The sequence below is a fragment of the Arvicola amphibius genome, chromosome 7 (genome assembly GCF_903992535.2).
Source record: "Arvicola amphibius chromosome 7, mArvAmp1.2, whole genome shotgun sequence".
Classification (NCBI taxonomy): domain Eukaryota; kingdom Metazoa; phylum Chordata; class Mammalia; order Rodentia; family Cricetidae; genus Arvicola; species Arvicola amphibius.
The window spans coordinates 72,956,994-72,979,395 of NC_052053.1; the positions used below are offsets into that span (position 1 = coordinate 72,956,994).

At 52.3% G+C, this 22,402-nt stretch overlaps 1 protein-coding gene across 1 annotated transcript; it reads right to left on the bottom strand.

Moving 5' to 3' along the window:
• Nucleotides 1-137: 137 nt before the first annotated feature.
• Hhipl1 (HHIP like 1) lies at nt 138-22,081 on the bottom strand. The gene is made up of 9 exons (XM_038337930.1): nt 21,809-22,081; nt 16,041-16,687; nt 12,904-13,047; nt 10,263-10,591; nt 9,570-9,696; nt 8,932-9,077; nt 7,346-7,427; nt 2,796-2,878; nt 138-700 (listed from the first exon to the last, which is right to left on the bottom strand). The coding sequence occupies exons 1-9, from the start codon at nt 22,079-22,081 to the stop codon at nt 138-140; spliced, it is 2,394 nt and encodes a 797-aa protein (XP_038193858.1).
• Nucleotides 22,082-22,402: the final 321 nt, after the last annotated feature.

The window sequence follows — 22,402 nt, forward strand, 5'->3', positions numbered from 1 at the left end:
CACACACCCAGGGGGACACAGAGGTCATATGCAGATGAACCTCCACCCACGGCAGGTGTGCGCTGCACGGGGTGCACACAAACCAAAGGGGCATTCCTGGCCTCCCAGGATGGCACAGTCAGGTAGATGAGGCCAGGCTACAGGTCCGGGTCTTGGTGGCTGCACTCGACGCCAGCGTCCTCTTCGTGCTTGCAGTTATGCGTGCCCACGCCAGCGTGCGCGCACTCCAGAAGGTTGCGCTCACTGCCCGCACAGCGCACGTCGTCCAGCAAGATCGGTAGCGCGCGACCTTCGCCGAACTCCGCGCGCTTGACTGCTCGCACCGCGTGCGCAAAGCCCAGCTGGCGACACACCACGGCGGCCGCTTTGGTATCCCAAGCGTCATCGCACACCGTACCCCAGTGCCCTCCTACGAACACTTCCACGCGCCCGCGGCCGGGGCTCAGGCCCGCGGGCCGTACCAGGCGCACAGAGCCATTCTGGGGCGCGGGGACCGCGGTACTGGGACGTCCCCGCCGTCGCCCGCCTCCCTTCCGGGCCCCTGGTCGTCGGGTGGGCCGTGCAGGCTTTGTGGGACGTGCAGGCTTTGTGGGACGTATGGTGGGTGCCGGGGGAGCAGCTGTGGGGCGCCTGCGGCGGGGCGCCTTAGTTGGGGCGCGGACCGTGGGGCGTGGAGTACTCTCTGGTGTCCAGATGAACTCTGCGCAGAGGAAAGGTCTGGGGTCAGAGGGAACCTAGCCTAGCTCAGCTATCCACCTGTGCAGCCCCCAGCCTGTGCCAGAAAACCGATCCTAAGGAAAGATGCCTAGTCTGGCTCCACTCAGACCCTAAGATTAAGGTGTTTTTTGGTGGGCCAACTGGGTTTGACGGGCCACCCTGACCCCTAAGGATGCAAGTTCTGTCAGGCACTTCTTCAGTCACTCAGCAAGCCCTGGTTGGCGGACAGACACTGCTGCTGTCTGTCCCAAGCTCTGCCCTCCCAGGAGTTCCCAGGCTGGCGGGAAGATCCCGAAATTCAGGCACAGTAAGGGAGATGTCTAGACGGTTTACAGGAGCAAGGGACTTATTGCTTCCTGCCCTTGGTTTTCAATGAGGAAACTAAGGCCAGAAAGATGGAAGCTAGCAATAGCTTCAGAATGAGTCTCAGTACAGTCAGGGCTGCACAGAGAAACCCTGTCTCGAAAAGCCAAAACAAAACAAAAAAGATTGGCAAGGGCCCATTGCACTGTGGGCGGTGCCAACCCTGGGCAAGTGGTCCTGAGTTATATATATAAAAAAAAGTAGGCTCAGCAAGCCATTAGCAAGCAAGCCAGTAAGCAGTGTTCTCCATGGCCTCTGCATCAGTTCCTGCCTCCAGGTTCCTGCCCTGACTTCCCTCAGTGATGGAGTGTGACCTGAAAGTTGTAAGCAGAAATAAACCCTTTGTTGCTTTTGATCATGCTATTTTATCAAGGCAATAGTAACCCTAACGAAGACAGATGGATTGCTGGATGGATGATAGCTGGGTGAATGAATGGATCAATGGCTGGATACTGACTAGATGGACAATGGCTTCCAGGATGAATGGTGGCTTACTGGATGGATGGATGGATGGATGGATGGATGGATGGATGGATGGATGTGTGGGTGGATGGATGGATGGATGGTTGACTGGATGGATGGATGGATGGATGGATGGATGGATGGATGGATGGATGGCTGGCTGACTGGATGTGTGGGTGGGTGGATGGATGGATGGATGTGTGGGTGGGTGGATGGATGGTTGACTGGATGGATGGATGGATGGATGGATGGATGATTGACTGGATGGATGGATGGATGGATGGATGGATGGATGGATGGACGGATGGATAGATAATGACTACATGTATGGTTGCTGATAGATGAATAGATGAATAATGGCCAGATGGATGCTGGGTGGTCGGGTGGGTAGATGGATAGCTGGATGATGAATGGATAGATGGATTCATGAGCAATTGGATGATGGGTGGGTAGATGAACTGATGTTTGGATGGATGATGGCTAGATGGATTTATGATTTATGATGAACGGATTTATGATTGAGTGGATGGATGGTAGATGGATGAACTGATAGATGAATGGGTGAATGGATGGTGGATGGGTATATTGATGGATGGGTGGACTAGTAGGTAGATGGATGATGATAGGTGGATGGGTTGATGGATGACTATTTGTAAATGAATGAATGGCTGATGGGTTGACAGATTGAGGGTGGATGAATTGGTGAGCTGATGGACAGACAAATGGATTTACTTCTTCTCTCGTTATGCCAAAGATCTTACTATCCCAAGCCACTGTTCCTAACCAGCTTGGACCCAATGGAACAGTCCCCTCTACCGTTTCACAAGACTCTATCCCAGGCAGTCATTCATAGCCTTGAATGGCTTTCAGAACACAGGGTTTACTCATGGCTCCCTCTGTCCTGAACCAAGAGGGACAAAAATGCTCCACCCCCTTACAGATAAGACATCCTCTCTGTGTGCTCCTCCCAAGAACTCTGAGCATCCCTTGCTTGATACAGCTGGCCTCTTCTTGCCACATCCTGCCTGAGGCTGCAGCCTCCTACTGTTGCCTATCCACTGCCTGGGACCTGGTTGAAAGATCTGTCAAGCAAGATGCATTGTGCTTGCAGGTCCATGCACACTGGCTGGGTATCTAATAGGTGTCAGACATGGTGCTAGGTACAGGGGCTGTGGAAGCATTCTAGGTCCTTCTGGGGCCCCGCCTGACCTGAGGGGTAGCAGGAGCTCCTTCTCCCACTAGAGAACACTTACCTTCCTTGGGCACAAAGGGGATGAGACGACTCTTCACCTTCACCTGAGCAGGGTGTATGTTACACTTCCCTGGAGGCGCTCGTCTGCCAAACACACACAGAAGATCAGGACTGGGAGTCAGCCTTGAGCATCCTGCACCCTCACTCTGTATCCTCCCATCCCATCACCTTCCCTTGCAGTGAGGCAAAGAGGGTAGGGGCCAGAGAGGTGTGATCAGAGCCATAACTAGTGTCCAGGCACTGAACACCTCTACCAGGGGCCCTGCAGCACCCCACCCCTCTGAAGCCCCCCACTCCACATTGTCCACCGTGCTCCTTTGATCCCCCATTCCTGCCCACCCCTTCTACCCCTGTCTCTAGTTTCTGGGTTTCTAGTGGCACATAGGACTGTATGGAGAAATATGGAGACAGTTAAGGCAAGCTAAAAGACTTAGTGCTCAAAAGGGAAGAGTCGTGGGAAGCTGGCTTCAGCCGGCCCAGCACAGCCCTGGGGACTACAGTTCAGAGAAAAGAATCAGAAAAGTTGCCCGGGTGTGAACAGCCTCCTTCCCCATCCTGCAGAAACACAAAGACAAGAATTCCATCTTAATTAGTTTTTGGCTGTTGATCTGTGATTCTTTGAATGGGTCCGACCCTGTTCCCAGACTGCCCCACGTGGGCCCAGGACTTCAATGGGGGTTCCGACAGCCTGGGATTGAAATAGCCACATGATGAAATAGCCTCCTGATAGACTTGGCAGAGGAGGAGACATGTGCTTCTGCAAGCCACACAGACTGCTCAAAGCTGGAGGTGTAGCCATCTCTACTCTGACCTCCTATTGGGTAAGCGGAGGAGGGTGTTGTCTCTTAAGGAAATTAATTTTTTAATTAAATCTTTGTATGTTACACTTCAAAACACCACAGTGGCTCTGTTCGGGCAGTGAGCTGTGGCCTCTGGATCTTCCTCCCTGTCTTCCTTTTCCACATGTCTGCTACCAGGCCCCTGAGGTGTGGCTGCCAGAAAGCACACTTCTTCCAAAAGACATAAATAAAAGGGAGGACTTCTACCCACTTCTGCCTGCCTCTAACCCCAAAGCCTTGAGCAAAAGAAAATGTCAAAGTCCTGCTGGCTCCTCTCTTTATATGCAGGGACAATGAATCAAGAGGGGTAGGGGTTGAAAAAAATCTAAGACCAGAAGCAGCTAGGGTGACATCTGGCAGGAATTAGATGTTTAGTATAAGTGACAGACAGGTCCTTAGAGAATCATTCTTTTTTTATTTGTTTTTCTTTATGTGTGTGAGTGTTTTGCCTACACATATGTCTGTGTGCCACATGAGTGCAAGGCCAGCAGAGGGCTCTGATTCCTGAAACTGGTTCCAGATAGTTGTAGCTGCCATGTGGATGCTGGGAACCTAACCCAGGTCCTCTGGAAGAGCAGCCAGTGTTCTTAGTCGCTGAGCCGCCTCTCTGGCCCCAGTGTTTCTTTTCTTTTTTTTTTTAAATGAAAATAACATCAGCTTCCAAGAACTGAGAAAGATGATGACGGCTCAGTGACTCAGCAGGCCATGGCTAGCATCCCTTTGAGAGTGATGTTGCCATGTGGAGAAAGCGATGACCCTCAGGGACAAGCAAACGAGATGAGTGCAAGGCTGACTGTGGTCCAGGTATGAAGTCACCAAGATGAACGTGGATGGGAACTTGTGGAAAACAAGGTGGAGGTGTATGACGGGAGAAAGCACGCTTATGGCTTTGTGAAAGAAGTTACATCACGACCCAGGTGGTGGTGGCGCACGCCTTTAATCCCAGCACTCGGGAGGCAGAGGCAGGCAGATCTCTGTGAGTTCGAGGCCAGCCTGGACTACTGAGCGAGTTACAGGATGGCCAGGGCTACAGAGAGAAACCCTGTCTCGAAAGAAGAAGAGGAGGGGAGGAGAAGAGGGATAAGGGGGAAGGGGAGGGGGAGGGGAGGGGAGGGAAGGAGGGGAGGAGGAGGTGGAGGAAGAGAAGTAGTTATGTCATTAACTGATCAATTTGTCCTTCTGAAAGTCATAAAACAACACACACAGGTGAGGGGCAAGGAGTCTGAGAAGCTCCCACTTCGGCCTGGAAACAATAAGAGTGATAAAAACATGTTGACTAAATTAGATGTGGGGTCCTGAGATCAAGAAGGAACATGTACTGGGCATGGGAGCATCTGAGAGTTAGAGGCCTGAGGACCCAAAGTCAGCCTAGACCACGCAAGACCTTGTTTAAAAGGAAAAAAGATGAAAAAATGAAACAAAAAAGGGGGTAACTAAAGCAATCTTCATAGAATCTGAGAAACCCTGGTAGGGTGGTGCATACCTGTGATCCCAGCCCCGAGGAGCTGAGGCAGGAGGATTGAAAATCTCAGTCCAGCCTATGCAACATGACAAGATCCTATCTCAAAACAGCAAAGCAGGCACCAGGAAAATGCCTCAGTGGATAAGTGCTTCCGTGCAAGTCAACAACATGAGTTCAGAGCTGCAGACCCATGCAGAGTTGGCTGCAATCCCACATCCGTCATCCCAGCCATCCAACCACAAGATAGGCAACAACTAGGAGAATGGTTCAGAAAGGCTTGGGCCTGCTAACCTGAAGACTAAGAACTGAGAGGTGTCTTCTCTGTGACATGCCATGTGCTTGCCTGCGCTCACATACATCACACACACACACACACACATATATACATATATACATATATATATGCACACGTATGCACACACATACACACACACAGAAGGGGAGTTAAAAATTAGTAATAAATTTAGTCAGGTATAGTAGAACACTTCTTTAATTCCAGCACTCAGGAGACCTAGGTAGGTGGGTCTCTGGTGTTCAGGCCAGTCTGGCGTACATAGTTATAGGACATCTAGAGCTACATAACAGAGAGAACCTGCATCCAAAAAAGAAAGCTAATCCAGAGGCCTGGGGAGAGACTCAGTGAAAGCACTTGTGGCACAGAGTGAGGACTGGAGTTGGGAATCCAGCACTCCTATAAATACGAGGTGGGCATAGCAACCTGTATGTAATCCAAAGAGCACACAGGGAATCCCTGAAGCCAGCTGGCTAGCCAGACTAGCAAATTATGAGCTCTGGGTTCAGGAGAAAGACCCTGCCTCAACATATAAGGTGGAGTGGAAAAGAGGGAGACACCCCACCTTGCTGACCCCTGGCCTCCACATGCACACCCACACATGTGCATCCACATACATGCAAACACATACACCTATACCTATACACCACACACACACACACACACACACACACTCACACACACACACACACACACTGACAATTACCTGTTCAAGAAAATGCCCCTCCAGAAGCCATGCGTTTAGAGACTTACGAAAATACAAAAGACCTCCCCAAACATTAGGCTGCCACAATGGCCCCCTTGCTGTTGCACACTTTCAACCCATGAGAATGTGTGTTACACAATGACCTTTCTGGCCACTCTCCCTCTGGATGAGTGTTCTCCTCGGCAATGGCACCACTCCCTCCTGGAAGTGCCTCGTGCTGTTCATTGTCTTCTACGCAGACAGCAACACAAAAATAAACTGGAGAGGGGCTGGAGAGACAGCTCAGCAGTAGTTAACAGCACTGACTCCTCTTCCAGAGGACCTGGGTTCAATTCCCAGCACCCACATGGTGGCTCACAACTGTCAGGATCTCCAGTTCCAGGGGATCCAACATCCTCACATAGATATACATGAAGGGAAAATGTCAATGAACATAAAAGTAAATAAATTATAATAAAAAAATTTAAAATGAACTAGAGATATAACTCAAGACCTTGTGTATTCTAGACAAGCCCTCTACAATCCCAGTCTGTCCAACCCCTTCTCTCTCTCTCCCTCTCTCTCTCTCTCTCTCTCCTTCTCTCTCTTTCTTTGATCCCACTAAATTACCTAGGCTAGTTTTTAGCTCTCAGAAGCTGACCTCAGACTGGCAGCTTCTTCCTTCCCCAGCCTCCTAAATAGCTGGGGTTACAAGTATATACCCCTATGCTGGCTGAAAACCACTTTTTTATGTGTTTTAGGATTTCTTTACACCTAGTGTGTCTCAAAGTTTAGGGTCATTGGCTACTCTGAGGGAGAAGCAAAGAATCTATAGGCTAGGAAGGGGGTTCCAGGAAGATCATTCAATCATTCATTAAACACGCCCTAGTGTCTGCTCTGCAGCATTCCCAGGACCCAAGGGGTGTGACGGGATGAGGGGACACAGCCTTCATCCGAGAGACTCTGGACAGGTGAGATGCCACGGCCAAGTAATGACAACAGAGAGAGGACCTGGTAGGACGGGAGAGCAAGTGCATCAGGGAAGGCACCTGGAGGCTACAGGGTAATACCCACGGGGCACGCTGCCAATGGTCAGGGCCCCCGGCTTCATTTGTACAATGGAGAGCCGAGAGGGCTTTGTACACAGAAGGAGCTGGAGAAAGTCTTGAGGCAGGGAGATTGAGGTGGGGATGGGGGAGAAGGAGGAAGAAGGGGAACTTACTGTCTGCAGTAAATCCACCCTCTCTTCCTAGCCTGTAGTTCAGGGACTCACCTGGAGGGGTCTATCACTTTGTAGATGACCCCGCGTGCGGCTGTGGCACTGGGCACGCCCGTGGACATGAAGTACAGCTCCCCTGTAGATGGGGAACAAGGCAATGAGAAAACTGTCTGCAACCCAATGGAGACAACTCTGTCCCACACAGGCTCCCCTCGGGTTCAAAGGCTGACCTCCCATCCAGACCACCAGCCCTGAGGGGGTGCTGGGACCACCTATCACCTCAGTATGCCTTTGTCATCTGTGGCACAGTACCCAGATATCTCATCCTGCTTAGGCCCATAGAGGCTCCCACCTCCACCCAGCACTACCCTGCTCCCTGCTTCGATGGGGTTCAACCAGGCCTATTCTGGTGGTTATGATCATCTGGAAGCTGGGTCCCCACGTCCTATGTATGCACAAGAACATTGCTGAAGCACCAGTGCTGCCTAGGGTGGCCCTGTCCTCTTGGTCTCTGTGCTGTGGATGCCCCCTGAAGACTCCTGGGGCAGCAGAGGTCCTTGTGACATCATTTAATGTGTCCAAAGCACACCTAGAGAGCCTGGAGCCGGAAGAGGCTGTTTTGACCCAGTTGGCAGCACTGATAGTTTACAGGATCCAGGGCTGGCCTTGGGCTGGCCAGCATACTGCGCCTCCTCCTGGTTTGGTCACTCTGTGTCACTCAAATGACTGAGGAAGGACCCTTGAGAACTGCACCTTCCTTCAGACTCTGCACTGGGGAGGGGAAATGCTGCTTCTAAATCATGTTAGCCCTCTACTGACCAAAAGAAAAGGCTTCCAAGTGCTTGGTGAGCTTAAGAACCTCGGTGGGGCCTGGGGGGTGGGGAGAGGCTGGGGCTGCTCTTTGGGAAACTCACATTCTAATGGGGGTAGGGGAGTGTCAGTTCAACTAAGGTTTCCCAGACTAGGCCCTGGGGCTTTGGGCACTGGGCCCTGCAGGGGATACCCCTCCAAAGGCTGTGGTGAGTGTGAGCGTTGCCTGGAAACTTCAACAAGCCTGCACCAGGGCCTGCTGGGGGCCCCTGGCCTTTTGTCTGGGAACAATCCCAGGGCCAAGGACAAAGGCAGGAGACTGGAGTGGGATCCAGCCTCTGTGGGCCCTTCTTCTCTCCCTTCCCCCTCTGTCCCCTGCTGGGAATGTGAGCTCCAGGAACAGGCTAGGAGGCTGTGCCTGGCTGCTCTGAAAGTTTCCCTCAGTAGCTCAGACACATCTGCCATCAGAAACCCACCTCTTCTCTCACCTGCCTAAAACTCCATATTGCAGGTCTTCCCCGACCCCGCTGACACTGGGCACTTGTGCCCATTATGTCTCTAGCTCTCCCATCAACACCGCCATGGGGGTGGAGGACAGCCACTTCCCTGAGTTTCCAGATAAGAAAAGGGAAGCTCGGGATAGAGGGTCTAGGGCTGCTACAAGAATGCAGGAGGAAAAAGGTCAAGCCCCAGAACACGCCCTTCCCCAGGATGAAAGTCATTTCGTGCTTAAGCTTCTTTAACAGCAGAAGCAAGAAAGATGACCAGGGTTGGTGGCTGGTGATAGTGCCAAGCATGGGTAAAGGATGGCGGGGTCTCGGGATGCTCACCGGCCTCATCCTCTGCAAAGGAGATGATATGTGGATAGTAGTTGTTGATGAGGCCTGGGAAAGCGCATGTCTGTCCCCGGCCCATGCAGACCTCACTGTACTTCCACTGCCCGGTCTCTGGGTTCTCGCGGAGGGACATCAGTCGCCTGCAAAGAAAGATAAACCGGGAGGCTGGAGAGATGGCTCAGCAGTTAAGAAAGAGCATTGCCTGCTCTTCCAAAGGTCCTGAGTTCAATTCCCGGCAACCACATGGTGGCTCACAACCATTTGTAATGAGGTCTGGTGCCCTCTTCTGGCCTGCAGGCATACACACAGACAGAATATTGTATACATGATAAACAAACAAACAAACAAAAATAAATAAATAAATATTAAATATTTTTTAAAAAGAAAGATAAACTGTGAGGTCATAGCTAGTGCGATGCACAAGGAAATCCATCTATCCACCCGTCCACCCAGTTATTCACACACCTGTTCATCCATTCATCCTTCCATCCACTGATCCATCCATCTGTCTTTGCATCCTAAGAATGACCCGGATATTCTCCCTGAGGAAAAGACCTGTTTGGCCCCCTCCTAAACAGAAACATACAAACGCCAACTTCTTTCACCAGTCAGGAAGAGTGTAGGCCACTTACCCACTCATGAAGTCACCAAAAATGTAGAGGCCGTTGAGGTTGGGGTACTCGCAGCCCCGGTACACATAGCCCCCAGTGACTGATTTGCCCAGCTTGTGAGGGTAGGCGAAAATCGGCAGCACATCATCTGAAGGGCGGGTGAGAAAGTGGGTTCATCCTGAGGCCTAGTGCTTCACAGACAGTCCTGAGCCACGCACGGAGATGGCGTGGTCTGAGCGAGAAAAGCTCTCAAAGGGGCATAAGGGTATTCTTAGGGGTTCAGCGGGAGGTGCATGGTGAGGAGGAACCTAAAATATTTGAGCCCCGAAGTACAGGGAGGTAGGGAGTGGGAAAAGTCAGTCCTGTGATAGAGGCAGGGGACAAAGCTATGTGTAGGTGGGGGAGGTGGGGAGATGGGTGTCCAGGGAAGGAGGGAGGCAGGGTGGGTACCCATGGGGTGGGATCTGGATTGGAGTTTCCCTGAGAAATGGGGCAGATCTCCATTTACAGACCCAGGGAGGAGTGGAGATGGCGGGTAGGTCTGGGGTTCTGGAGGAATGCTGATCCGAATCGGGAAGTCCCCAGGGTGATGGGATGGGACAAACTGGATCCATGTTGAGGGTCTGCGCAGGGGAAAATGGACAGATCTAACGGGGGAGGGGGGAGGAGAGGACCAGAGGGATCTTATTTGGAGGTCCCCAGGGACGCGGTCACCGAGGGAGGCGTTGGCGCACAGTTTGCGATCGTAGCACTCGAAGCCCTCGCGAGCACGCCAGCCGTAGTTGCGGCCGCTCTCCACCAGGTCCACCTCCTCGTACTTGTTCTGGCCCACGTCCCCACAGAACAGGCGGCCACGGCCAGTGCCAGACATCGGGTCTCCGCGGTCGAAAGAGCAGCGCCACATGTTGCGCACTCCCAGGGCGTAGACCTCGGGCCGCGCTACAGGGTCGTCCACGAACGGGTTGTCGGGAGGGATACGGTAGAGCGGGCCACGCTCATTGCGGTCCACGTCGATGCGCAGCACCTTGCCCAGCAGCGCCGACCTGCGGCCGGGGCGGAGAACACCGGCTGGTTACACTGGGTCCGCGCAGGGGGCAGGAACGGTGAGTCATCTCTGAGTCCAGCCCTGCTCAGCCATCTGTACCAGCCCTCTCGGCACACCCTCCTGCGTGTCTGTCTCGCACTGGCTGAGCAGTTCTAACTCGCCACCTATCGCTGCACTGCCTCCTCACAACTGACCTTTCAGGTCAGAGCTGTCCTTTATAGAGGGAACCCGAGCTAGGATAAGCCGCCAACCAACCCTGTCAATTGCACCTGGCCCTAGAAACCCAAACTCTTCACCACAACCGTCTATGGAATGCCGCTATTCTAAGCTATAATATTGTGGGTGCTTCTGTTCACGTAGTTGTGCTATAGAGTGAAGATTGAACTAGAAAAAATAACTCATATTTACGTTTTTCTCATAGTCAATCAGGTGCTCCCACATAGCAGGGGTCCACAAAGTGAGGTTATAGCCAATAGTACCAAGTATAGTTGAGGGAGAGGGAACATGTGCTCTAACCTCCTGGCAGCTCTGGGGGAAGTAGCTGATGGCTTCATTGATCACATGAGCAAAATGGTCCACAAAGGAAAACCTCGACAACGATGGTTCTCAACCTGTGGGCCATGACCCCTTCAGGATAGACTATCAAATACATTACAATTCGAAACAGTAGCAAAGTTACAGTTACAAAGTGGTAATGAAATAATTTAATTTTATGGTTAGGGGGTCATCACAGCATGAAGAACTGTATAAATGAGCACACCACTAAGTAAGTTGAGAACCATTGACCTGGAAGATACTTGGAGTTAGCAGGATGGGAGCAAAGCTTTTCAGGGTGGTTCCTGCTGTGTCTACTCAGGGCATCCTTCGCCCTCTGTTAGCACATGGGCGCTGACTCCTTCCTCCAGCCTGCCCAGCCAGGCAGAGTTGATGCAGCTCACTTAGATAACACATTTGTGTACCTGTCACTGAGACATGGCATGAGAACCCAGTGTTTCCCTCACAGGTGTTTTGTCATAGTGATAGACAGGCCAGTGGCAATGGTTCATCATGTGACCAGGCACTCCAGGGAGCCCCTGCCTTCACACCCCACATCCAGCTCCAGGATCTACAGACAAAAACTCCTAGCAGCGGGCTGGAGAGATGGCTCAGAGGTTAAGAGCATTGCCTGCTCTTCCAAAGTTCCTGAGTTCAATTCCCAACAACCACATGGTGGCTCACAACCCTCTGTAATGAGGTCTGATGCCTTCTTCTGGCCTGCAGGCATACACACGGACAGAACATTGTATACATAATAAATAGATAGATAGATAGATAGATAGATAGATAGATAGATAGATAGATATCTTTAAAAAAAAAAAAAAAAAAAACTCCTAGCAGCAGAGCCTTTTTTTTTCCGAGACAGGGTTTCTCTGTGTTGCTTTGCCAGTCCTGGAATGAGCTCTTGTAGACCAGGCTGGCCTTGAACTCACAGAGATCCGCCTGCCTCTGCCTCCCGAGGGCTGGGATTAAAGGCATGCGCCACCACCGCCCAGCCAAAACGATGCTTCTAACTTCTGCTCAGTTATCCAAGAACCCTCATCTTGTTCTTCAGCTTCAGCTCCAAGCACACTGCTAACATAAAAAGTTGGGATATTTCTCACTGTCAAACAGGGATGAACAAACCACAAACCGTAATCCATACACCCTCATTACTGTTACTTTCTGGGCCAAGAGAGACTGTGCATTTGAAATAGGACAGCTGGCTTTGTGGTTGGAGGCTGGTTCTTCAATCTGGACTCCCTCCCTGCACACCCCTGTGCGCATGCACAATTCTCCATGTGTGTTTATGTCCATGCACACACACACGCGTGAAAGGAAGGGGCCAGGCCATTTGCTCAAAACAGGATATAGGGAAATTAAGATAAGATTGCACTCAGATTCTGGGTCTCTTATGGGAGGAAGAGACCGAATCTAGCTGCCCCTTTGTCATGGGAGTATCTGCCTGACCCCAGCAAGGCCCAGCAGGCCAGAGCTCACCTTGGAGAAAGTCCCATCTTCCCAAAGGCTCACTGCTGTCACTTCTCTGGTATCTGTGACAATAGGCACTATTCCTGATCCTTGACAACCACTGGCACCTCCTTTCCTCATGACAATCTCCCACAGAGCTTGTCATTGTCCTTGCTAATCAATGGGGGTAAAGTGACTTAGCTGGGGTCCCAGCTAACTGTTGCTACCACCCTGCTCTGTGGTAGTGGCAGTAGCTCTCCCTCCAGAAACACAAGAAGTTCTGTGTGCAAACCGGTGCCTCAGCCGAGTGGAAGCAGGGCATACTTGTTTTGCGCATTTCCAAACTTCCCAAAGGGGTCTCCGGCCATCCCGCCATCTCCAGTAAAGATGTAGAGGTAACCGTCATCCCCAAAAAGCAGCTGGCCCCCATTGTGATTGGAAGCTGGTTCTTCAATCTCCAAGATTATCCTAAAGAAAGATAAGTACCTGCTCAATAAAAACGTCTTTCAAACGGTAACCCCAGACAACAATAAAACCTCTCTCAGATGCCATTCTGCAGTGGGAAAGGCTCTCTCTCTCTTGTAACATGTTATCTTTCACAACCTACAGGTAGGTTGAGTAGGGATCATTCACATCACTGTGTCAAAGAAGGACCCGGATGCTCTAAGAGGTGAGTGACCCACTCCAGGGCACACGGGCCATCAGCATCAGAGCTGGGGCCAGGACTCTGGACCTGTGTTTTTTCAACTGCTTCCCACCTCTGGTACCCGACTGAAGCTTGTCATCTTTTCCATTATCTTGTTTCCCACTGGTGAATCAGAGCATGGTTGACACACTCCATTGGCTGTTAGTGACGAGCTGTTCAGGACAGTGGGATGGACCCTTTACCCACACCCCCAGGGACCTCTTTACTGCCACTGGAAGAAACCTTCCCTCTACTCAATCAGCTGGCTTTCCATCAGGACTTGCCATGGACGTGGGGGGGAAGCGGGAGGAAAGGAGACACCGCCATTCTGTCTTGAGAAGCAGCAGGTACATGGCATGAGAGTGACCACTGTGGACATCTCAGCCAGCGGCAGAACTCAGCCACACAAACCCCTCCAGCTGGTTCCTCTGCCCCAGCAGCTACCACATACCACCGCAGCTGGTGATCTTAGGTCACTGGTCCCACCCTTTTGCAGCCCTCTCTTTGCCAAGTGGTTAACTCCCTGTACTAAAACCCCCCGAATAAAATGGGTCCCAGAATCATCCAGTTTCAACAGGACCAGCCCCTGCACTGACCTCATTGTCACCTGTGAAAGCAGGACAGGAAGAAAACACAAAAACAAGACACGGTGTCAAGGCCTTTAAACCCCTATCTTGAGTACTTCCTTCATCATCAACACTGGAGTGCTTCCATGGTGAGGTTGATGCATATGACCCTTACAGAGCCCCAAGCTCAGGGTCGTCAAAGCAGAGGACAATGCAGTCTGTGGGTCACCCATGTGCCATGTGTGTGCAGGTATCCTCAGAGGTCAGAAGAAAGCATCAGATCTGCTGGTACTGGAGTTACAAGCTGTTATGAGCTGCTCGGTATGGGTGCTGGAAACTGAACTCCAGTCCCCCAGAAAAGGAGCAAATGCTCTAACTATAGAGCTCCCTCTTCCGTTCCAGGATGTTTTTGTTTTTAGGAAGCATTTCCCTATATATCCCTGGATTCCCTGGAAGCCCTAGAACTCACTATGTAGACCAAGCTGGCCTTGAACTCACAGAAATCCACCTGCTTTGGACTCCATAGTTCTGGGACTAAAGGCTTATACCACCACACCTGATTTTTTTTAAAGTGGAGTCTCAGGTAGCTTAGGCTAGCCTGGAACATGCTATATAGACATAGATGACTTTGAACTCTGGATCCTCCATCTGATTGCCTGCACTTCCTAAGTGAAGCAATTACAGGACATGTACCCGCCACTCTTGATTTCCAACTCCAGTTTTTATCACAAGTCACTTTGAATGTCACTGTTGGAGAAACCTGTATTTCATCCTCCATCTCCCCTCTGTCTGATCCCGGGGACAAACTTTCTCCCACCGTGAAGTGGTCACCCAGGCTTGGGTAAAGTCATGAAAAGTCTGTTTTTCTTTTTCTTCCCCTCCTCTGGCTGCCAGATAACTCAAAAGTCAAAATTAATTGCAATAAGATAAAATGTCTATCAAGCCTCAAAGCCACTGTTTTGAGGGTGTTTCTCTTTTTTATGTTCCATGTCAACATTTCACAGCTTCATCAAATACAAGGTGTCCTTTTATTCACCTTATCACCAACACACCTAAGCCTGGTCTTGTTCTTACTTGCTCTTTACTTAGGGGTGGGGACAGGCAGCATCATTGAACTACATTTCCCATGCTCCATTGCTAGCTGAACAATCTCAGCCAGTAGAAAGCATTAGGGGAGTCAGGTGCGGGTTTGGTGTTTGTGTTTCTGGCAATATCTACACAATAGCTGCCCTTCCCCCATGACTCCAGTCTGATTGTGTCCCAACCAGGCCTGCCCCACAATTCTGGGGCCTCACTTCTCCCTGAGTCCCTCCATCCATAGGAGGAGGCAACTTTCTCCAGTGGCCCAGACTCGGTGCCTCCTTTCCCAGGCTGTCCTTCCAACACTAGCGACCAAGATTCTAATTTTCAGTATCCACTTCTGCCTGGGAGGGTCTCTGGAGCAGGGTGACCAAGCCAACTCAACGCTTCCCTGAAACAGTTGGGCATAAACAACAGAGAGTAGGTTCTCAGACACTGGGGGCCTAGAGGTAGGAGCAGATTAAATGGGGTAAAAGCTGGGCAGGGTCACCAATGTCTGCAACCCCAGTACTCGGGAGGTAGAGAGAGAATCAAGAGTTTAAGACAAGTCTTTGACACATGGGAGGTTCCAGGTCAGCCTAGGCTATGTGAGACCCTGGAGAGAGGAGAGAGAGAGAGGAGAGGTGGGGGGGACTGGGCAGGAAAAAGAGTCCCAGCTGCCGGAAGACAGAGAAAGGGGAAAATGCTGGCCGTAAGGACAAGAATGGTAACTTTGGACCACAGTCCAGCCGGCCCAGTAATGGGATATACTTTTTGGGACAGACCAAGACTCCAGCTTGGATACTTCCAAGCTGTGTGACCTAACAGGTCACTTCCCCTCTGAGTTGTGACCTCATCTAGTTTTATGAGTCAGATGAAGTGACTATCTCTAGAGCCTGCAGCAGAAGAGAAGAGAAGCATCTGGTCCAGGAGGCCAGAGGCAGGGGTCAGGGCATGACCCCACATCAGGTCTGTTTTGCAAAATCATTCTTCCCCAGGCCCCAGAGCATGTGATTCAGGCTCCCATGGGGGTGTTAAATAGTCACAGTATTTTAAACAGACTTGCTCGTGCAGCCACAACTGTGTGTGTGTCATGCAGCCTCCCACGTGACCACTCAGCCCTCCCTCGGCTGGGGCTCCTGGGAAGCCACCTCTCTGAGCCATGATCCACGGTGTTCTCATCATCCTCTGAGACTCTGAACTCGCTGATACGGATCCACTCTCGGAAGCCGACCGCCACAGAATAGTAGACATAGAGCTTGCTGGGATGTGGGAAGCGGGGGTGGAAGGCAAGGCCCAGGAAGCCACGCTCGTCCCCTTCCCAGGGGGATGTGAGCACTGCTTGGCTCACGTTCAGGAAGGGCTTCTCCAGGCGAGAGCGGTCAGGCAGGTAGGTCCACACCAGCCCCACCTGCTCGGCCACGAAGAAGCGATGGCTGCCATCCCCTGCGTGTACCATGGCAACGGGGTTTCGAAGCCCATTGGCCACCTCCTCCAGACACAGCTGCAGGCAGCCCTTGGCATCAGCCACTACACGGCCCAGGTTTGAGTTCAGGTTCTCGTTGACCAGCAGGCTTGGGAAACAGTAATCGGTGTCATCTAGGGACAGGTAGCGGCATAACTTGGCCCTGTTGCTCTCCAGGGCCCAGAGCTCACGGTCAGGGGAAAGGTGTCGAAAAAGGCCTCGGCAGGTCTGCCACATGTCCAGGCAATAATCCTCACAGAGGCCAGGTACCGTCCGCAGTGGGGTGGCTGGATCCTCGGCGTCATAGAGGTGGGCTGCATAGGGCGAGCATTCCTGTAGGGACAGGAGGGCTCAGAGATGCTAGGAGGAGTGTACACACCTGCACAATCTATTTCTTTCTTTTGTGTCCCCATTCAAGGGTCACCTCCAAAGATCTGACCTTCGCCTCCACACCTCCTTAACATTACTTTCTGGCCTCTGACTACTCAGGAAAACAAAGCACAGACACACAAAACACAACCTTACCATGAGCCTTCATTATAGCAAAACATGGCATTCTGTTTGTGTATTGTCTGTCTTCTTCAGAATGTGCACTCTATCAGAGCAAAAAATTTTTCATTGCCAGGCTGTAGTGGTGCACGCATTTAATCCCAGCACTTTGGAGACAGAGGCAAGCCGATCTCTGTGAGTTCGGGGTCAGCCTGGTCTACAGGAGCTAGTTCCAGGACAGGCTCCAAAGCAACACAGAAAAACTCTGTCTCGGGGGAAAAAATTCATCTTCACTGCTATATCCCAGACCCTCACATAAGCCCAGGGCACAGTAGGCCACAGCAAATGATGAGGGGACAGCGAAAACTAGTCTGCCTTGCCAGCCTTCTGGTCACCCTGATCAGTGTATCTGTCAAAACACTCCTATTAGTCATTCAATGTTTATGAGTACTTCACAGGGGGAAACTGAGGTTCAGGGCTCCCTATGTCATTCAGTAACAGGCTCAGGTTAGTAGCATATAGAGGCATCTTAATTTAGTGTCAGGTCTACCCTGCTCTCTGCTTAAGCATACAGCCAGCATGTGCACGCAGTACCTGCGTGAGTATGGGACCCACACCTCTATCTTTCAGGATATTCTAGGCCATCTATCCCGCCCTAAGACTCAGCTCCTGTCAGTAGGACCCTGGAGCTGTCCTCACTACAGCAGTGAGATTAATGGATCTCCTTGGGTACCGCCTGACCAGAAAGGGCTCTCGGGGACCTTCACTCAGCTCTGCCTGGGGTAGACCTCATCGCTTTTTCTGCCAAACAGGCTTCCCCATTCGAGAGATGCTGTGAACCTCATTCAGGCCACGTGGACACTATATGGGAGGAGAGTTAATGCCTCAGGGAGCAAGCCTACAACCACAAACAGGAGTGTGGATAGGTAACACGTCTGCCTTCCACCCTACCCAACACAGTCTTGCCATGCAACTGGTCCTATTGGAGTCAGTCACATGACCCCTTCCTAGACCATCTCCCTTCTGGGCCTGCAGCAAAACACTCCAGAACCCAGGCTCTTTGAGGACCTCCGGTGGAGTCCTTCACACCTTGGCTACTTTCCTCTAGTGTAATAAATCCTTGTTGATACTCCCCACAGCCCCAGGGCTGACTCAGTTCCCTGGGGGTTTTAGAGATGCAATTCCTAGATAGAGAAGACACCACAACATACACTGTCTGCTCTTACAGGAAACTAGGCTGGGGTTGAAGCAGAAACCTCAGTAGAAAGCAAGAGAACAGCGGAACTTCAGAGCTGTGTTCCTAACTCCGGGCTAAGGGTCCTACTGTTATAGATTCAGTCATTCCATGGGCTGTCTGTCCCCTGGTCCCTCTATGGCTGTGCACTAAGTCCCACCTGACAAGCTAACGGCCTGTGTGTTCTCGACATTTCTGATCACAGGCCCCATCTAAAGCGTCATCTTTCACACACTCCACCCTAGATTCCGTACGACAGGCCGGATAGACAAACCCCAGACTCTGTACAGGACTAGCCCTCCTGGGATCCTCTGGATGCTCTCATTGGCCAGCAGTGGCCCAGGGAAGACCAGAGAAGACTGTGTACACACAGGCTTCACTTCCTTTCTGCAGGCCAGTGTCACCGTGACTCCAGTGTCATAGATGAGGAACTTAGGCTCACAGTGGCCACATGCTCAGAATTGGCCAGACCAGGACTCAGCCCCAAGCTTTACGGCAGACAGCCTTGTGCTCTTGACACCAACACTTCACTCAACCACCACCAACACTGTCCACCAACACTGTCCACCAACACGTCACTGGCCTTGGCTCCAAAGACACAGGAGAGACAGGATATAATCGGATAGCCCTTTCCTTGTGGGAACTCAACCAGAACACATGGAGGGCACAGGGGCTCTCGGGACTAGGTGAGGCCCTTGGCCCACACAGTAACCACTGAGTCTAGCAGCATCTTACATATAGTTTCTGTATTCTTTCTAACACACAATATGAGTGTGGGGCTCAAACCAGAGCCACCCAGAATTAGTAAATGACAAAAGGGGCAGGAATTGCTGCTGGCAGAGAGGGTGGGCCGTCACTGGACCTCGTGTCCAGGGGTAAGCAGTAAAACATTCACAGGAACAAGGCGCCTGTCATCTGAATGCCCCAAGGTTGCCCCAGATCCGTTACTGACACTCATGACTCATGGCCTCAAGTCGTGCCCCTGTCCCCCCATAGCAACCACACTCCGCCAGGAAGACTGAGTCTTGCACACAATGTTCTCTCTTCAGGATGCTCCTTCTTCCCTCACTTCCACATCTGGCAAACTCCTATTCATGATGCAAGACCAAACCCACAAGCCTCCTCCGTCCTCCTTTTCCCAGGGTATACCGGCTCCTGGCCCTTGGATGCTCATGACACTCTGTCTCTGACTCCCACATAGATTTTTTCACCTGGTAATCTGTCATCTCCAGAAGCAACTTTCCTCTCCTGCCATCACCTCTGCTTCGCCAGAGGTGGCCTGGCTGCTCGGCCTGGCCATGACTCAGTTATTTCTTTGCCTGCCGGTCCACCCCACAGACTGTGAGGCCCTTGGGGGCAGGCATCCCAAGATCCAGCACACGATTTGACTTCAGGGCTGGAGACAGTGTTATGTTATGAGGTGACTACAGGAAGGGCTTTGGAGCCAGAGCTTATGGTCCATGTGTTTGGTAAACTCTTTATTTTTCCATGCCTATGTCACTGTCTATAAATGATGGAGAGAACTCCAGCGTCATAGTTGTTGGGAGCAACGAACCAAGATGCCATGTGTCTGTTCAGTAAATGTTCGAATAAGATGAACCCCGAGGGAGTAACTCAATGATCACTCTTCCAGGCTGTCCCAGATTTCTGAGGGCCTTTGGCTACTTGCCCCAGAACCTTGGGGAAGTCTCTTGCTTGTGTGTCTGTCTGTCTATCTCCCAAAATGAATGGAGAGGCTTTGGAGACTAAGTCTGTGACTTGCCAATTGCCTCTGGGCCCAGAGCACAGAACCAACTCCTGTGCTGGCCCTGGAGACATGTCTGTCGAGTGCCAGAGTCTGTTAAGCCCTGCTACAGATCACAATTCGGTAACTCTCCTGAGGAACTCATGCATCCAGCTACTGAGAAGTGAGTCACGTGTGAGCCACACACCAGCCACAGTGAGGTTGCCGTCTGCAACCAGAGCCTGACCTGCTTTCACAGAGGAAGGCAAAACCTCAAGAAGGGGCCTCCTGCCTCCGCCAGACAGCGGTGAGTCCTCAATGGTCCTTGAAAGACAGCTGTAGGTAAGGCTCCTTGAGATTGGTGGCGGTGACTGTGGTGCTCCCACACTGTCCCAGGACCTCCTCAGGGAGACCATGCCACAGCCTTGGCAGACCGCCTGATGCAAGCTCAGTCCAGACATGAGGTCACCCCCAGAGACGCCTCCCTAGAGGTATGAGCAGACACTCTACCACAGGCTGCTCAGGCCAGGCCATTTTGGGCAGGTTCCCGAGGAAAAAGAGGTGTCTCCTGCCAGCAAACACCCTCAGGATTGGTTCCTTCCTCCTTCGGGTCCTGTCCAGCCAAGCACATGGTAAACACCCTTTGAGTAAAGGTGACCTGGGTGCTGCAGGGAGACCAATGGGACTGTTTGGGTGGCTCTCCAGGCTGGGGAGAAAGGTGGGTGGCCCACCACACCCTCTGGCTCTCTTGGGATGCACCAAGAGGAGGCTTGTGAGCTGCAACACGAACAGAACACTAGAGTACTATGCTGTCCCCTACACCCTTCACCTATGTCACCCAGGTGCCCTCTCAAGGGCCATGTCACCCCTGAACAAGTGCCCACCTTTCCTGAAGCAGCCACTGATTCTCACCCTCTCCCTGGACTGGCAAGAAAACAATAGAGGAATTACCTACAAATCCCAATTTAACGGCTCTACCTGTGTCATTTAATCTTCATGGCATGGGCTCGGGGGCAGAAATCTGTCCCTGTTTTAAAGATAATGTAACTGAGAGACTACCACAAGCCTCTCAAGTTCACAATCAGGGGAGACAGTGATAGCAAACTCATCAGACTCCTTTATCTCGCTCCTCTAGCCTGCCCCCTGCTGGCTAGGACTGGAACTTTGTATTGCTTGGTAGGGCCCCTTCCACTAATAAATCCCTTCACTTCAAGGTCCTAGGTTAGGGGCCAGTCTTCGGGTTTCCCTGCCAGGCTGGCATTCCTGCGATCAGATCAGTCACGTAGAGGAGACCCAGGGGGTTGTGGTCAGTCACTCTACATTAATAAAAGGAAAATGATAGTTCAGTGTGGATCAAAGCAAGGGTTCCAACATCAGAGGGGAGATGAGATGGGTAACTGAGGTCTGGGGAGGGAACCTCTCCCAGGTGACAGCCTGACCAATAGTAGAACGGAAAGGTGGGTGTTTTAAGCTTGTACAGCCCTTCAGGCCTTGGGTCACCCTGGCCCTGAGAAATGGACTCACAGACTGCTCCATTGGGTATGACTGTCCACACAGTCACGCCCCATATTTTGGCCACATCCTCTTCCCATCCATCCTGCCTTCCTCGGTCTAGCAAAGACTTCACCCTGGTACCTGACAGAGGCAGGGCTCTCTGAGGTGGGGCACCGGATGCAGACTCCAGGACGTCCCAAAGAATGGGAGTCTCTACTCTCGAAGAGGAACAGGTTCCTAAAAGACCCAACATGTTTGCAAAGCAAATGGATGACAAAAACTGTCCTGAGTTGCCTGGTGCCAGCCAGGTCATTCCCTCTTGGACATCCAAACTCCAAAGTCCGGTACCTACTTCTAACCTTCTCCTCAGTGGGGTTGGGTTGCCATCGCCTCAAAATCCAGGACCCACTCCTGAATCTCGCCCTTATAGAGATGCCATCGCCGCTCCCCCCCCCCCCCCCCGCCCCTCCCGGCGATCAGGGACCCGCGTGCCCCGCCGCGTGAGCCCGCTCACCTGGCACAGCAGATCGAGCGCGTAGCCGGCACACGTCGCCCACATCCCGGCGTCCAGGCGAGCCTCCAAGGCACGGAAGCGCCGGGCCAGCGCCGCGTCCTGCTCCGCCGTGCAGCAGCCGAAAGCTGAGTACTGCGCGCAGAAGCTCAGCGGCTGTGGCGGCCGGAAGGGCGGCCTGAAGTCCAGGCACTGAGGGTGTGCGGCGGCCAGCAGAGCACGCAGAGCCAACAGCGCCCCGGGTCCGATCCCGGCCAGAGCCCATCGCCCCGCCATCCGCACGGCAGTCTGCAGAAAGAGAAGCAGAAGGCCAGCCAGCCCCGCCGGGGCGCCCCCGGGAGCCGCGGGCCGCGCCCCCCGAGCGCCCGCCTCCTGTCTCGCCTGCACCCTCCCGGACTTCTCGAGGGGAAGTTGGTGGACTCGCCTCGCAGGCCTCGAATCCGGGGACCCCTCTCGCTAGGGGTCACCCCTGCTTGGGAGCACTCTGCAGGACTGGAGAAGCACAGCCTGGTTCCCGCTTTGCGGGCAGCCCCCTCCTCTTGGCCCAGAGTCTTTCCAACAAGAGCAGTGGCCTGGCGTCTGGAAAACTCCAGTTGC